Raw genomic sequence first — 17,340 nt, 5'->3', positions numbered from 1 at the left:
ACCTCGGTTTTGCTGTTGTGTGCTTATCAACAGCGCAAACACGATCGTTCCGGTTCCTACTTGAACGACGACAATATAGGATAGTTCATCCTCCAGGAGACGACGTACGCGACAATATTCGGAACAACAAGAGATCGGCAACAATGGACGAGTGCTCGAACACAATAGCGAGCAAGGGAAACGACGTGGAAACATCGCTCTCTCGATGGGCAGTCGCTCGTAAAACGTGTCAACGAAGACGTGCGTCTTATCTGGAGGGAGCACTTCGCGCTCCTACGTGGGATACATCTCTTCCTTTGAATGGCACGGGTGGATAGGCACGCCGCAGCGAGAGCTCCCTAAGACGCGCGCGCGCCTTCCCCTCATCTTCGTGTTCTGTCGCAGGGCTGACCGTTCCACAAGTTGTCCCCATAGCAACGGCACCGGAGCCGGGCCGCTCCGCCGCAAGCTCATCCGCTCTCGACATCTCTTGTCGGCTCAGGGAAGTGCTAGTTGGGCACACGGCCGCAGGCGTCGCTACCTGACTGCCCGTCGGCACCGCTCGTCTCCCACCGCTCCCGCGATGCGCGCCTCTCCCCTCTTCCGCACAGCGATCCTGGTGTCGGGAGCGCTAGGAGCGCGTGCGCGCTCTCATCAGAGCTGACGTCCCGTCGCACCGACCGGCCGGCGAGCTGCTGCCGCGCTCCCAAGTGAGAGACATCGACGCCCGCGTCGTCCCGCTTGTTTCGGATGTGATTTGCCGCGAGAAGGAGTCGCTGTCTCCTCGCTCCCTAAAGGAGGGTACGATCCTTCCGCGTTTCCCTTCGGCCGTCGTTTAAAGCCGGCGGCGATGGCGGTCTGCCATCACCACCGCCCGATAATCTGTGCCGACGCCGCTGGCTGGGGTGCCCAAGCACGGGCCAGGTAAGCCCACGGCGCTTACTCCTGGACGCCTGGAGGTCCTGCGAGAACACGGGACGCGATCCTGTCCTCGTTCGTGTCATCTAGGGACGTGACATTCGAGAAACGCCCGTCGTCGTTTAGAAAGTGTGTGTTCCGGGCTCTGCGCCGGACTACCACTCTGCGACAGCGCGGAGGACATGACTTCCCCAAAGACGAAGGATACTCCGGCCGGTTAGGCAAGTCGTCCGGAAGATACCGCGCCCGACGAGCGAACGGCGGCGCGCCGCCCTGGGACGCGATGCGGGCCGGCCTGCTCGCCGCCGCTGTGGTCGCCGGTGTGCTGTGCTGTTGTTGTTCTGGCGGCATTGGACGTGTGGCAGCCGTGCCTCGCTTCCAGGGCAGCGTGCCGTCGGCTTCTTCGCACGGCGGCGATGCTCACGGCTCCGCGCAGACGGCCGCACTGGCCGCCAACGCCAGCCGGCCCCTGCTGCCACCCGAGCAGTTCTGCCAGAGCCTGGGCTGCTCCTGTCACCTGGAACAGAGGCTGGCCTGTCAGCTGGAGAGCGACCGCATCGCTGCCATACCGCGACTCCTCACGCAGGATCGCGCCGACAAGATCACAGACATGTGAGTTCACGCGCTGTGCTTGGCTCTGCGGAGCAGTGTACCTTTTCAGCGCGCGACGTCACCAGTCTTTGTCACGTTCACGCGGGCCGCATATCAATTCGGGGCTACAAGGCGATTTTCTTTCGGTGAGAAAAAAAGTCAAGGGGCTTGTGCTCCGGAATGGTCCGATGGCTGCTCTAGATAGAGTGATGCAGCGGCGGAACGTAACGAAAGATGGAAACAAACGGCGACCGCGACATATTTAGTAAGGTGGACGTATAGGCTCCCAACACAGGGTTCACAGTGCGATTAAGAAGCGACGAACCATTCGCTTAAGTATGCCGCATAACGTTGCATAGACTGGCGGTATTTTACCATCGTTTTGATTGCGTGTCCGCTTGGTGTAGTTTGGATACGTGCAGACTCTAGATAAAGACGCGTCGTTAGCTTACTTGATTATTTTCTTTAGTAGTCACACGTAGCTGTACACAGATGATATTATTGCCTGGCAAAACGTCATGATCAATAAGCGCGCTCGATGACACTTGTTGCTTCTTAGCGTTTCGGTGCTGCTTGAACCGCCTCCCGAACTATTCGCTTTCGCCAATGTAAACATACGGAGAGTTCATGCATTGAATCGCATGCGCCACACCAAATAACTTCTCTTTATTTAGTTTGTCCATTACACGAATTTGACATGAGCTCGTGTCGAAGCTTTCGGTTGGTCGCACAGGCACATCTGTACTGAAAAGGGGTGGAGGACGCGAACTTTGTCTCCGCTGATACTTTGGGCATAAAGAATGGTAGCCGTCTGTATAGTTCAATAAAGGGCATTTGGGCTAAAGAAATGCGCAAGTACACAGCAACGATGTTGTTGTGATCTATGATTCGCCTCGCGGTTCACTTCACAGGTTTGAATCTTAAAGGGAGTTCATTATGAATCAAGTTAGATAGATCGCATGGATTCACCTCTCTGATTACCAAGAAATTGGCTTCAGAAAAAAAGAAAGAAATGCACCTTGTCTTTGGCGTTTGCTGATTCGGTCCACGTCCATGTCTTCATGGGGCGCCGTTATCGGCAAGCAAATTTAACGAAAGTCCAGTAATAGCTGTACGGAATGCGAGCAAACGTTTAGCACAGCTGAACTGATTGTACACAGCAATGACACAGAAGAAGGTAAATCAGATTCCATGGAGAATGAGAACGCAGTGTGAGAAAATGAGGCCGTTGACAACGTCACTTCACATTCCTAGCGTACCAAGATCAAATTGAGGACGCGACAAGGACCCGAAAAACGCTTAATAATGCAATCGGCATGTTTACATGCGCCGAAGTTCTTGCTGCATTGACGTCAAGCTTCCATGAGTCAGCTGTCCGAAGTCCACTTTATTTAGCCCCCTTGCCCGCTCGCCGTACGTCCTTGAATGCAGCAGAGACTGGCCAGACGGCGCGAACATGTGGTTATCGCCGCATTCCTCTGCGCAGTCGCGATACAGACCCGCCGAGGCAACCCGCAGGCATTCCTTACTGATTAAGGTCATTGTGGCACTTGTGGAATTGTGCATAGAGAAAGGCATCAATTGACCGGTGTATTGCAATGACGGCTGGTAAGTGCGTCCACGACGTTGTTGCATTGTGAGAGCCAGACTGCTAACGGCAGCTGCACTCTCACTGACCAGCGCAGACCGGCCATCGCCCGCGTCGCTGATAGCTCGGTGGAGGACGAGGGACTCTGGCAGGCAGTGTGAGGCGGACAACAAAGGCCAGCAGCAGATACAGAAGCGCTTGCTCTCACTTGATCAGTGGTCTCAAAAAAGCCTACAGTGGAAACAAAATGGAACACATCTGGGTCTCAACTTTCACTTCGGTGTCGGCGTGTCTATGCGTTTACTCCGCGCGACGCCGGAATCGAAGTCCAACTATGTTCTGCGTCGTCTCAGTTTTATGCCAAGGGACGTACGAAGAACAGTTAACAGCGCGTGCGCCTCGAATTAAGTGATTCATACGTATCCTGGAGTTCCACGAAGAAAAAGGAGAAAGTTGCGAAAGTCGTATACAACGAAAGTACATCTCTTTTGACCGTGTTTCAGAGTACGTTGTATAGTTATAAATGACACGGAACTCGTGCTGCTGAAACGAGCCAACATTATACTTCTCACTACATATGAAGAAAGAAAGAAAGAAAGAAAGAAAGAAAGAAAGAAAGAAAGAAAGAAAGAAAGAAAGAAAGAAAGAAAGAAAGAAAGAAAGAAAGAAAGAAAGAAAGCAGCGTAATGCAAAACTCAGATGCGGGGCTGTTTCATCGAAGTTGCAGTCCTTGAAAATTAAAATGCATCATATCAACAATCCGCTCCGGCATTCTCGATGTATTACATGACGCGTGTTTAGGAATTTATAACTCAGAAAGAGAAAGCAACAAAAAGAAGGCAGACATTTGCAAGGATTAAATGCTCCCTAACCTGCTACACAGCACAGCCGCCAACAATAAAGCCTTTATATACGCGGCGCCCGTGTAAACACAGCTATGGCTAAAGCACTTTGAACTACTATATATGTACGTACACAGGTCGCAGTAGAACTATGACGAAGCGATTTTAAAGGTTATCACGCTTGTTTTGTCTTCAATATTTCAGAGGCAATAAGCGCGATCATTGTTGCCGCGAATAGAACTTTCGCTATAAGCTCGCACGTAAGTTTCCGCATCAGGAATTCCTCCGTAATGGTACATTGTTTCGTTGGCAATCCCGGCATTCTATCAGGATATCGCCTGGCGCAAACATGTTGTTTAGTCTTTGATTTACGTGGGGTTGCGTGAGTTAGTGCGTATAATCCAGTCTGGCTGGATGTTGATGGGCATGTAACAATGTTCTTTTTTATTGTTATTATTATTCGCTTGGGCTGTCACTCGGCATAAATTCAGAATGAAATTGGCCCGCCCCCAGATATAATGCAAAAGCGACACATTGAATGTGTCATCCGTGAGCCATTGTTCACAACTTTCAGGTTAGTCACTTCAACAACGTCACACACTTAAGTACATTTTAGCAGACTGGTATTGTCCCAGGGCACGTCCTAAGTAGATGGCGGACAACCTGTTGATAAAACTGTTGGTCTCTATTTTCTTCCTATGCATCATGTTAGCATAAATTGGTAAGTTTCTGATAACTCATGCATGTCGCTGTAAAAATTGTTTAATTTTTTTCCCAATTATAGTGCATGTTCAGGTATCGTATTTCTTTGGTTCGTTCATAAGAAGCTATATAGTTGCATAAGAGCGTTATTCTCTCGGCCAATTAGCTCTAGAGCCAAGAGAATAAGGCTTCTACACAACTACATAGCTTCTATGGCAACTGTGGAGCAAGAGTTTTCTGCTGGAAATGAATGTGAAAAGGGGCGGGGGGTGCAGTGTGTACTAGCGTTGCTACTCTGCTAAGAACACCTCCTGAAAAGTTTTTTTTTTTAAGTGTCCAGCTAATTTTTCTCATTATATATAAAAACAACTTATTCAGGGATTTTTTTTTTTCAGTGGAATGCGTAAAGGAGCTTGTAGCTGGTGTTTCACATCGAGAGAAATATAAAGTTTAGCTGGAGTAATGAAAATATAGTAACTCTTAACAAACTGTACTCAGGCAAGCGCTTAGTCCGCTCAACAGATGGGAAGGTTCAGAGCTCGTCTGCGTCCCCTTCTGTTCTTCGTTGAGTTACATTGAGTACGCTGTTCCTTACAATATGCTAAATAAGCTAGTCAAAAGGTACTTCTCAAAGGCAATTTGAAAAACATAAAAGACAACCTACATCAAGAGCGTGGTTGTGCTTGCCAATTATTTCGGCAACATCCTTTTTGTAGCGGATACTTCTAAACTTCGAAGGAGACAATAAGCGTTGAGTTTAATACAATTCAGGTCATACGCTCAATCGGTCACATAATTGTATGAGACAGCGAAAGGCAATGTTACGAAATGAATATCACACATGCCATACGGTTAATTATAGGTCACATAGTTTTCGAATCCATTGCCTGTATGCCCGTCGCTCCCATGAGGCAACGCGCTGTATGTTATCTGAAACAAATGTGAAGGCTTCCAGAAAACTCGTAAGATAACGACGACGAATGTAGCCCTTCCTTTTTCATAATTTGCGTGCCACAAGAACTGAAACGATCCATTTTTTTGTTTGAGACTTTCAAGAGAGAGAGAGAGAGAGAAAGAAAATACCGAAAACAAACGTAAATTTTTTTGACTCAGAGGAGAGGGACTGATAGAAGCAATGTTCTGACATGATGGCTACGATTTCGCCGTTCAACAATGAGCGTTCGGATGTGGTCATCTGCCCTTATAGCGCCTTACAACACCTACCTGTGTTTCAACCAAAGCCTTTGCACAGATTGCTACCAGTGTGACCTCTTATACCGATTTCACGAGACTAACGATAAATACGAACACGTATATGCATGCAAGATATTTCATATGGAGATATTCACGCACTACTTAAAGATTTTTTTTCTAATGTGGTATGATGTTAGAAGCCCGGACACGATGTCTTTAACCATCATTGTGACAAAACAAAGCGCTACACCAACATCACGCATGAATTATATCACAGTTCAGTTCGGAACAATTGTTTCTGGTCTTAATCGTTCATCAACCTCGCTTTCAAGTCTGGAACTTTTCCTGTAGAACTGAAAAGTGGCAAAGACGTTCCCAGTTTTAAAAAAAAGGCTATTGCACGCTAATATCCAACTCTCAACCCAATTGCATACTACCTTCTCTCAGTAAAATATTCGAAATATCACTTGAAATTCGCCTTACGAAATACCTCAGTAAATTTATATTCTATCACCTTTCTAATTTGGCTTTCGTGAAGCATATTCCACTGACCTCGCTTTGTTATCTCTAACCGACAAGCTGAAGAAAGGAATTGATCAGGGCTACTACACAGGTTCTGTATTTGTAGATTTCACCAAAGCATTCGACACTATCAACCAACACATTCTTTTTATGGAGCTTGACGCAATAGGCATAACAGGTCTCGCACTCTCATTAACAAAAAAATACTTACTCAACAGAAATCAGGTTGTTAGTCTATTAGGTTATAAATCTAGACCCAAAGTAACAAATATAGGAGTACCGCAGGGTTCTATTGTCGGCCCGCTTCTTTTCATAATGTATATAACTGATCGGCCGACTTGCCCTATTACTTCATAATGCTTAATTTATGCAGATGACACAATCGTCAACACTGATAATAAAAATATATCCAGTCTCTGACACACAAACTAAATAGTGACCTGGCAAGCTTGACGGCTTGGTGATCCCATAATAAATTGCAAATTAATCCCACTAAGACAAGGTTCGTTGTCTTTCACTCTCACCAATGTGTACATAATTATATCCCACCAGTATCTTTAAATCAGTTTGCAATTGAAGCTGAAGAAGAGGCTACTTGTTTGGAAATTCAACTGGACCGTCACTTGAAATTTCACTCACATGTTGCTTACCGGTGAAGAAAAATGGCTTAAGGCATACGTGTTTTAATTAAATCCCATGATATATTTTCTCGGCGTAAATTACTTTCGTTATATTACGCTTCTATTCATTCCCATATTATAAATGTGTCACATCTTGAGGCAATATCTACAGCAGTCACCTTGTCTCCCTTCAAACTTTACAAAATCAATCCATTAGAATACTTACCCGTAGTCCCTATCACAGTGACGCGAAAGTACTCTTATATGTCAACAAAGTCCTAACGGTTCATAACACTTTCAAATATAAACTAGGTATATTATTATTCAAGCAAATCAACAATCAGCTTCCTCTGTTCAACATCCCAAAATCCAACCTAGTGAATGCCAACTTGATAAGGTTTGCACATAATCAAATACCCTCAGTTTTTATCATCTATGGCAAACAAATGGCCTACTTTACCGGAATCCGTCTCTGGAACACCATACCACCGGCAATCAAAATCTCTCAGTCAACTAGCAAATTCAAAACAGAACTAAAAACTTTCCTCACACCGATGCCATATTTTGCACAACTGTCGTTACTTCCTTTTACTTCTTTTTTGTCCCGCTCCCTATCATACCTACCTGTCCGCAACCTTGTGTTGATGAAGCATCTCATCAGGGGTTGTTTTACATTGCTGAAAATAGATGCGAGTTCTTCTTGCTTTCTTTTTTTTCGTTTATTTTTTACTGTTTTTCACCCTGTAACCATCCAACGACTGCTTAGGAGTGTTGAATTACCTTTGTTTCTTACCCTGTCTAATTTTGGCTTTTGGTTCCTTTGTTTGCTGTTCTTTGTTCGTGTTCTTATTTTTTTGCCTGCGATGTCTTTTATGGTTTGTTCTCGCTACTGCTGTTTGCTGCTTTAATTAATTTTTCTAGATTCACTACTATAGGAGGTTGATTCATTCTTTGAGTATGGACCTTCTTCTGTATACAAAAATATTGTAATTCATTTAATGTTTAATTAAAACCATTTCCGACTTCTCTAGTGGCGCGCCGGCTTATTTGTCGGTGCCATCGGTTAACGGCGCGACGCATGCTAAGAATGGAATGATTGTACTGAAATGATTATTTGTATTTATGAGTCCCGTTGGTTGAAGTGCTCAGCAAGGGCGGGCCAATAGATATATTACACCGCGTTCGAAGCGCACGTGCCCCTGTCCTGTCGGTGACGTGAGGACAGTTGTCGTCGCCGCTTTTTATTTACTTCGGTTCAAGGCGGCATGTAGGAGATCGCCGAAAACGATGGCCTTGTGAAGGAGGAAAAGAAGGAAAGAAAGGTATACGGAGGCCTACCAGAAGCACGTCTGGTTTGCTACCCCACACGGTGGGAAAGGGTGAATTTTCCACTAAATTGAAGGGGCAAGTTACGACGCGCGCCTGCGCCACCACACTCCTATTGTAGAGTCTTTTTTTTTATTTTCACCTCTCTGCCTTTTGGTCTTGAGGGGTAAGTGGGCTTCTCGTGGTACAGATACAACATGCTCCTTACCTTAGTTGCCCTTCAACCCTTCACTGATGGCTACTACTACCGGCGTGCTTTGCGGCAGTGGTGATCATGTAAATCTCGTCGTGAAATCGGTCTACTAATTATGGGGTTTTACGTGACAAACCACTTTCTGATTATGAGGCGCGCAGTAGTGGACGACTCCGGATATTTAGCCCACCTGGGGTTCTTTAACGTGCACCTAAATCTAAGTACACGGGTGTTTTGGCATTTCGCCCCCATCGAAATGTGGCCGCCGTAGCCGGGATTCGATCCCGCGACCACGTGCTCAGCAGCCCAACACCATAGCCACCGAGCAACCACTGCGGGTAGAAATCGTTCTATTAACTTTGTTCAACTTTGGTGTGAATGCAGGGCAGCGTTCACAAAGCTTTTCGTTCGTTATTGTTATTTGCCATTGGCCGTTCGCCTTAATCAATATGTCCAACGTTAGGATTGGCTGCAATTTTCTCTTGCGAACATTTCTAGCGTAAGAGATTGTTTGTGAATGCAAACTATAACCGACAAAACTATTGGATGCGATTTGTTCATAGGAACATATTTTAGCGACAAATCTTTTTGCGAATACGGCCGGGCGCGGGTTTGTGGCAATCACAAATTCTAGAGCACTTCACTTCTCCTTCTGAAACATAATTATAGCATGTGTAGAAACTGTTTTGACAAATATAGCTGGCGGAACATTAAAAATAAAGACGATAAATTCACCAAGTGAGAGAGAGAGAGAGAAAGACAGACGAAAGAAGAGAGAAAGGTAGAAAGGGTCAGCAAGAACAGAACATCTTGTTTGTTACCCTACTCGCATTCTGGGGCACCCCTAATCTCCAACTGTTTACTTCTACTAGAGTGTATGAAGCTCCGCTTCTGTATGACATTGAAATTGCAAAATACTGAATTTATCCTTCGCTTATAGTTTGTTATACATCTACATTCATGAGCTGGAATGCCCACCTTCACTGGTTTCTTTTGTTCCTTTTTCATCTTACTTTTCGCCAAATTTATCGCACCAGGCAGCTTTCTCTCTCTGCAAACATCTCGTCTAGGTGCTTCCCGTTGCGTCGCAGCGCGTGAACGCCGCAACTCACCAGTTTTCTAGCACAGTGGAATTGCAGGACAGTGAAACAAGACTTGAATAAGAAGTTATTCTTGACATTCAACAACGGCCTGTGATTGGCTCGCGCATTCTCTGCACTTGTTTGCCAACACGTTCAGCTAGCTGCCGTTATTGCGTACTCAGCGTTTTGCATAAGAAGGCGAAGACAGCTTTGTGAGTTCCGGCCTAGGTAATTAGAAAAGGCGCGGCGTGGTTACGAATGGCTGGTTGAGCATCGCAGGCGTCGCGTGGACTGCGCCGCGGAGTCGCTCGAGTACCGCGCCGTGTTCTTGCAGTGGACAAGCCGGCTGGTGCTGCCGTCAATTTAGATGCTGGCAACAGTTGGTGTTCGTCCGGAGTGAGTGAGGTTCGAGCGTGCATTTCAGGACGTAATTATAGTTGTTATGAGAAGCTCTACCGGTGAGAGCTCTCTCGAAATAGAAGGCTAGTACTCGCGAGAAAACTCTTCGGACAGGAAGCGAAGCGTAAACGTAGTGGTCTGCAACTGTGGTGTGCTTAACTACAGGCGCTTTTCTGCGCCGTGCCTCAGAGCGCTCCATTTGTTTGCAAACATGCAGCTTGCCTATAGGTTTGCTTACGTGAATCCGATACTAGTGCGACTTTTGACTGGAACAGCATGATCCGGACAGCTCTACACGGTCGCGTTTACACGAGAGTAATTCTGGTGGACCAAGTGTCAACGCCACTAAGCGTCGAGTTGCGGCAACCCAGTAGACGAAGGGAGGTTCCGGCTAAAAGTCACTTCGCTGCACAAATACCACTCGACCCACGCAACCCGACCCCATTCGACTTAAGCGGACACGCACGAACCTAGCCAGGCACCTCCACTAAAGTCGGCCTACGTCATGCAGGCCTATAGGTTGCCTCTGCCAGGCAGAACAGTTGCCATTTCTGACTGTCCGTTGTTTGCATAAGTTTATGCGTCAAGCAAGTTCCAGGCGTGAAGACGGTTCGCCCCGCATTTGTCAGGTTGACATTTAGGACGAGGACGTTGGAAGAAATCTTCAAAGACAAACCGCATGTCCAACAAAAGTCGTTTCAGGGCCACAATGAGACTCATTACACGGCCGCGCAGACGAGATAAAGATAAGATTATAGACAGGCGAAACCCGCTCCATTCCGCAGAGCGCGTGCGCGAACGGACCCCTCGCGGTTCGCCGCACTCAAAACGCCATCATTGCGGAACCACCCGAACGGATCGGAAGTCAGCGTTGGCGGTAAACACTTAGACGAGCGTGTCCACTCTCCAGGGGCGAGTAATGGGCGCTTCAAAACCAACGGGGCCGTTGCACGTGTTTCCGCGCAGTCAGCGTTCCATGTAGCCGCGGTGCGCTGCATGCCTTCCGCCGCTGAGTGTGCCAAGAGTGCTTGCACTCCCTTCGCCCTCCACTCCCTTCCATTCCTGCTATTTCATTTCTCTCTTCTTCGCCCGAGCGGCCCGGCAGGCCGTAAACCGCTATCTACGGCTACAGCACGTGCCGCAGCACAAGAAAAGCATCCAATGCTGCTGCGCGGGGCACTTTCTTTTCTCTTCTTTTTTTTATCACGTTCGTGCTTTCGAGTTTTTCGATGTCCGCAGAGTGTACCTTTGCCGCGAGCATAGCCGAAGAAATGGCGCTTAATTTTCAGTGATCGCTACAGTGTGTTGGTCACGTGTTTCGGCCTCGGCCCGGGAATCTCCTCCTCCTCCTCCCTGGCTTCTTTCCTCCGTTCTGTTTTCTTATCTGCTTTGTGGCATCCGAGATAAAGCGAATGCTTTTGGTGTCGCGGCAGCGACGTCTGCCGTGTCGTAATGCGTGATGCTATTACCCGTCGGGCAGGAGCGCAGTGTGCGCCCGGACGCTCCTACCTCTGCTCCTCTTTTAATTGAGTCTGCAGTGCAGTCGCACATCGCATTAGCTTCTTCGCCAGACGCGAGTACGCAGTCTGTGTTGACGTTTCGTGCATTCTTTTCCCTCTGGTAAGGCCTGACGGTACTATAATGAAACTGCACACATGACTGAACTTGTCAGTGAGCGAAGTTTGTTGATATCTGCTGACATTGCTTAGCTTTTTGTAGCTTAACAAAACCCAACGAGATGCCGAGTGCTGCATCGAAATTCGTACCTCGTACTAGCGTTTTTACAAGGCTAATATGACGATAGCCATACATCTCACACTTAAACTTCTTTTAATTTTAACATCTTCGTGGTTTATAACTCAAACAACGTTCTATGCTATAATGTTCATTCCATTCCTTTCCATTCTTTTCCTTTGCCTTATATACTCGCAGAGCACCTATTTCATACCCTTTATGTAGGTTCCTATAAGGCTATAAAACGAGGCATTAAACCTACATTACGTCGGCCCCTTACTGCTTCGAACGTTTGATTGATATATAGCCGTGGTTTCGACGCCTCTCCCGTTTAACGCGGTAAATGCGGTGAGCAGTACGCCAAGAAGCACTTTATCCTTTCTTTATGACTACCGCCTACACTGGCCCATCGGGGCGCACGGTGACTTGGCCAGATAGACATTGCAATTTTGCTGCTACTGTTGCTGTAGAGGGTGTCCCACGTAATTTGAGCCACTCTTTAAAGAATACCACGCAGCTACACAGAACCAAGGTCATCTTGTTTGCCGTTGCTTGGAGATCGATTAATTTTCACATTCCGCCTGATTACATAATCAGTTTTGCTATATTCTGTCAATGAGAAACTTATCGAGCAGAGTACGGTAGAGCTCACCGGTAGAGCTTCCCAAATGTGAAAACTCCCGATACAGCTTTCTGTTGCTCAATACGTGCTACATAAAAGTGTTTTTCCAAGCATGAGAAACGCCCATGAATACACAAAAACTTGCCGCGTGACTGGTTGCTCGAGGCACCTTGCGTTTATTCGCGTGCTTCTCTCTTGCTTGGAAAAACACTTATGCAGCACGTATTGAGCAACAGAAAACTACATCGGGAGTTTTTCATGTTACTCTACAATTTTCTCAATGTCACTTTTAGTCTAATTTTGATATTTGAGAACTTGTTTAATTATTCAAGACTAATTATGTGATTACGCGGATCGAAAAAAAAAAGAAAGAACTAAGTATCTCCACGCGAAGGCAAACAACATTACCGTGGATTTGTTCAGCTACATGGCATTTGCATATCTTTAAGGTTTGGCTCAAGTTACGTGAGGCACCCTGTATGCTGCTTCACGTGTGTGTGCGCCAAAACTAATCCTTCTGACCGCTGCCGAAGCGGTCAATACGTGCGACCGTGCCTGAGGTACAGTGTTGCCGTTCCTCCCACAATATCGAGTTATAGCAGCAGAGATAAACACTGCCCTGCACTTTCTGAAATCGAAAAAAAAAATCTGAAATCTGAAACGCGAAAGGAAATTTCGTCCTCCTGTGGGGCCTTTAGCCAAGTAGCAGAGGTCAGGCACGTTATCGATTTCTCCCTAGACGGGATGCTACACACTTCTACGCGTAGCAGCTACACAATAACATTTCCCATTACCAGCCGAGTCAGGCCTCTTGGGTTTCCGTACAGTAGTGTTACAGATTGAATGGCGCGTTATTTTTTCAGGCCGTTGCTGCAATAAGTAAATAGTTTCGTTATGGAAAAATGTGATATTTGAACAAAGAAAAACTGCGCAAAAAAAGTACAAGACAGAGAAAGAACCAGACGACACAGGCGTGATATTTGAAAACGTACGGTAATGGTGGGAGTGCGACTGAAAACAAATTCGCATGGAAAGTTGTCACAGCACGGGCACAGTAACGTTTTTTTTTTTTTGGTTTACGGTTCTATATAGTCAGACATCCGCTATGAACGCATGTCAACGTGTGGAGATTTCCATTTTTAACGATTTATGCGTTCAGCATTATTTACCGTAGGGCCATTTCCGAATCACTCACGTACTTTATTAGTAGGAATTCCTGCGGCATCGCGAAAGCCAGAAGTGTGTCACGCATCAGCATTCTATCTCCTTCGTGGACAGCATCGCGACAGTTTGACAACTGGTGCCACTGCTGATGGAATGTCTACGTGTGCTCAACTAAGTCCGCATATACCGCACAATATGCAGAGGACACTGAGTGTCAGGCGCTGCTCTTTTTGGTTTCAATGACCCAGGGTACCATGATCATAATTCCATTTTCTTCTACAGCAGCTGTGCATCCGAGCACCGTAAGTGTGGCTCGCGGTGCGATGCTCCAAAACCATCTTTTCTTCTCGTCTTCACCATCTCCATCCCGACCAACGCGGACGACGACAGCATGGGTATTTCACGTGGATGGATTTAAAATTAGCCCACCAGTGTCAGGTCTGGACAGAATTGGCTCGAGTTGAGTGATCGGGGCCAAGTGGACGTCGCCCGTCTGACGGACCAACGAGAGTTTATGAAAGCTTGTCGTATGCGTCAGCAGAAAGCAGGACACAGGCTGCAGAGGCTCAAGTGCTGCATTCGATTTGTTTTTGGCGTTCTATGCTCGACGGTTGTAAGTTACCCTTTCGGGGTGCCCTTGTATTTCTGTCTGAGTGGATCCCTTGTATACGAAGCGCGCGTAAGACGCTTGGAATCCAGTTGGTTTTTGTGCACTAAGTAGAATACGCTTCAAGAGCATTTAGTATGCGGCCGTTCGCTAAGCCCACGATAATCCTTAGAAGGTTCAAGGGTGCAGGCGGGGACTTCTTTAGAGACGTATCACCTACGAGCTTTGTCTGTGTCTGAAAGAGGAAGCAAATCGCTTGCCGTGACGTTTGCGTAACGCCTTTGTAAATGTTCATTGACGACACTGGCATGAGTTAAAAAGGCTACATGTGTGCATCGCAACCGACATGCTACATCCAGTGCCCTCATTTCAACGAGACTTAGTAATTTTCGATTTCAGCATGAATTACTTGGTCACTGCCAGCTCGCGGAACACGAGTGTCACGTTGTACAATCGCGTGAAGCGCAGCGCGCCTAAAACGATATTCTGACGTCTGAAACTGCAATTTAAACTTCGCAAAGTTCCAGCTAGATGTATGTTTAGTTTGTTGCACTTTTGCGGAGAAAGAAATGGAGAGAACGAAACGAGGGTAAAAGCAGAGAGGCCAGCCAGACGAGTGTTCGGTTTGCTACCGCCAGGAAGAAGGGGAACAGAAAAGAAAAAGCGGAAGCGAAGGAGCCCTGCGCGCGCACAGCACAGGACGCACAGCATGACTCTACAACCGGTCGCTGAAACCGGTGTTCCTCGAAAACAGCAGTAGCGCTCGAATAGCTTTCTGCGTCATCGGTGGATGCGGCCAGCGTCCCAGAATTCTCATTTCAGAAAATGCTTTACTAGAAACCAATCAGCTAACTGCGGTCTGTAAAGGGGTGCGCTGGACTATCGTACTGAGGGCAAGTGAACAACATGGCGTTAGTTTCTTGAGAGCCACAGCTGCTGCACATTGGCATATCGGCAATTGCGAGATGGAAGTAATGCGCGTTCGTAAATGCCACACCAAGGCACAGGTGGTACGGCAGTGCTGTATGGCCGCAGGAAAGGCTAGTTCGCACATGGAGCCGTAACAAAGGGTCCAGGGTAGGTAGGCAGAAATTAGGTACGGTCGGAAGCCCCCAGAAAGCTTGTGTCGTTGTGTGAGCAAGGAAACGAAGTTCTCTTGCAGCGTCCGTCTCTGTCAGTGGAGTTGAAATAATCTTAAGGCACCGGTGGGCAGTCTCGGCAGCTTTATCACCGAGGTCGTTAACGACAATGCCACAACGACCCGGAAGCTACTGAATCTTTGACATCGATTGGGCCCTTTTTGCACAGCATGACGGTTAGTTTATCTTATTTCAGATATGATTTGCTCATATGTGCTTTGACATACGGGTCTCAAGGGTGGCCCAGAGCCCCACTTGAAGGGATTTACTATGTTACATAAATGATAACTACTGCTCTAGAGTACACTTAAGACAACCACGAATGGAACGTGCGCGGAGACGGCGTCAGGCTGTGTCGGCATCGCCGACAGAATGCAGCTCTGCTAGAATCTATCATTGCGAGTCGCTATTTCAGATAAGAGGGGTCCTTTTGTGTCAGATTACTGAAGGACGGCAGTTGTCTCCTTTGCCGCTACGAAGGAAAGACAGGTTGGCACGTCGTTCTTTGACAAAAGTAGGAGGAAACACTATGAAGGCCACAGAGTAACGAGATGCTTTCCTTTCCAGAAGTTTCTTTTCTCGCATGTAAGTTAGTGAATATACTATTTCGTTCACAACAGTAGCCATCGTGATTTTTTTCACCTTTCGATGTGTCTCTACTTCCATTCAGACAACGCGGTGAAACTGGATACGTCACACAATCATGGTAGCTGTTTTAGTTAGCTGAGAGGTCGTTTTCTAAATATTTCTTCAACTCTGGTAAAACTCCAGCAAATAGTCTGAAAGAATTACGGAGCAAGTATATATTTATGATCTAATATTGCCGTTATCGCAAAGGTGACTTCAATTTTCGATTATGTAAGCGAGATAGCCTTAGTAAAACTTGTCCATGATAGTACGGCGCACGATGCGACGTGGAGAAAGTACCTCTTCATGAGCGCCTTTATCACCTGTATCACACAGGCACTTGTATCGGACATGGGGACTACAGGACTGCGGTGTTTCCCTTCAATCTAGCCTGGTTTCAGCCAGGTAATCCGGCCTCTTATACTAGTTGTAGATCATGCTCTTCGCAGTGAACTATTTCTTCCAAGACACTTTCCTTCATTCTCACTTCCTCGTATTTGCCAAAAGAATTATCTTTCAGGAGAAGCATTCACGAATCTGCGCTCCTTTCTAATCGGAATGACCAGAAGTCCCGAAGATGAAGTTGGTGGGTGCAGAGAGACGGTTTCGCCTCCTCTTCGCGAATGTTCTCCTTACATCGCGCAAAGAACACCGCTCTCTGCCACATCTGAGAAACTTGACAACCGCCTTCTTACATTCAAGAAACAGAATCCCTGGTCTCAGCCAACGTTAACTTGACTTGCTTTAAAAGCACTGGTGTGTTTTTAAAAGCATCGCGACTACAGACAGAATGTAACCATCGTTAGGTGCCTTCATCACGTTTCTGCGGGCGAATTTTTTTACTACTTTTGTCCTTATCTTTTGTGCCCTCTCCCCCTTCGACCAATGCTGGAAAAGCAACTGGATAGTTATTCTGGTTAACCTTGCGGCCTTTTATATCTTATCTTGTCTCTCTCACTTCAGAAACCAAAAAAAGAAGAAAAGTTCTTCAGTAAATCAATTAATCTTAAAGCGGGACCAACAGGTGGCTCCAAGAGAACGGGACTCGAAAGCGATTTTACCAGCAGTGAACGTACTTGCTCCTCTGGTAAACAGTGTGGCTACGCTGATATCAGCCAGAAGGAGACGCTAGCTGTATCACATGTCTACACTGTTTAAAACCTACTTCCGAAAGGAGGCACAACCTTGGTACCATCGGTTAACAGGGAAAATGGCTTCCTCGCCTGGATTCGAGCTCTGCGTAAGGTTACCATGGCAACGAGGTAATCATAGCGACAAGTCGAGGCTAAGTGCCATAAAAGCGACCTGCAACAGCTATGCGGAGAACATATATCGCTGCTCAGAGTGGCACCGACATTTTGTTTCTGTGGTTCTTTATACTTTTCCTTCTTTTATTCCATCGGTTTACACTCAATTTAGCACATGTAGATCTGCCTTTATTTTTTTCTCGGTCGAAGTTTACTGAATCTTCGGTCTGTGCACATAGATTTT

General features: G+C 46.7%; 1 protein-coding gene across 2 annotated transcripts in view; it reads left to right on the top strand.

The window, feature by feature from the left end:
* Nucleotides 1-595: 595 nt before the first annotated feature.
* The window catches only part of LOC135919618 (high affinity nerve growth factor receptor-like), a 173,600-nt gene continuing 156,855 nt past the window's right edge, over nucleotides 596-17,340 (top strand). For both annotated transcript variants that reach the window (XM_065453519.2, XM_065453518.2), the window contains exon 1: nucleotides 596-1,509. In XM_065453519.2, coding sequence (XP_065309591.1) covers nucleotides 1,181-1,509 — 329 coding nt within the window. In that variant the 5' untranslated portion in view covers nucleotides 596-1,180. The remainder of the gene's footprint in view (nucleotides 1,510-17,340) is intronic.

Source organism: Dermacentor albipictus, chromosome 2, assembly GCF_038994185.2.
Source record: "Dermacentor albipictus isolate Rhodes 1998 colony chromosome 2, USDA_Dalb.pri_finalv2, whole genome shotgun sequence".
In the NCBI taxonomy this organism is placed as follows: Eukaryota; Metazoa; Arthropoda; class Arachnida; order Ixodida; family Ixodidae; genus Dermacentor; species Dermacentor albipictus.
This window is presented reverse-complemented; position numbering and strand designations above follow the sequence as displayed.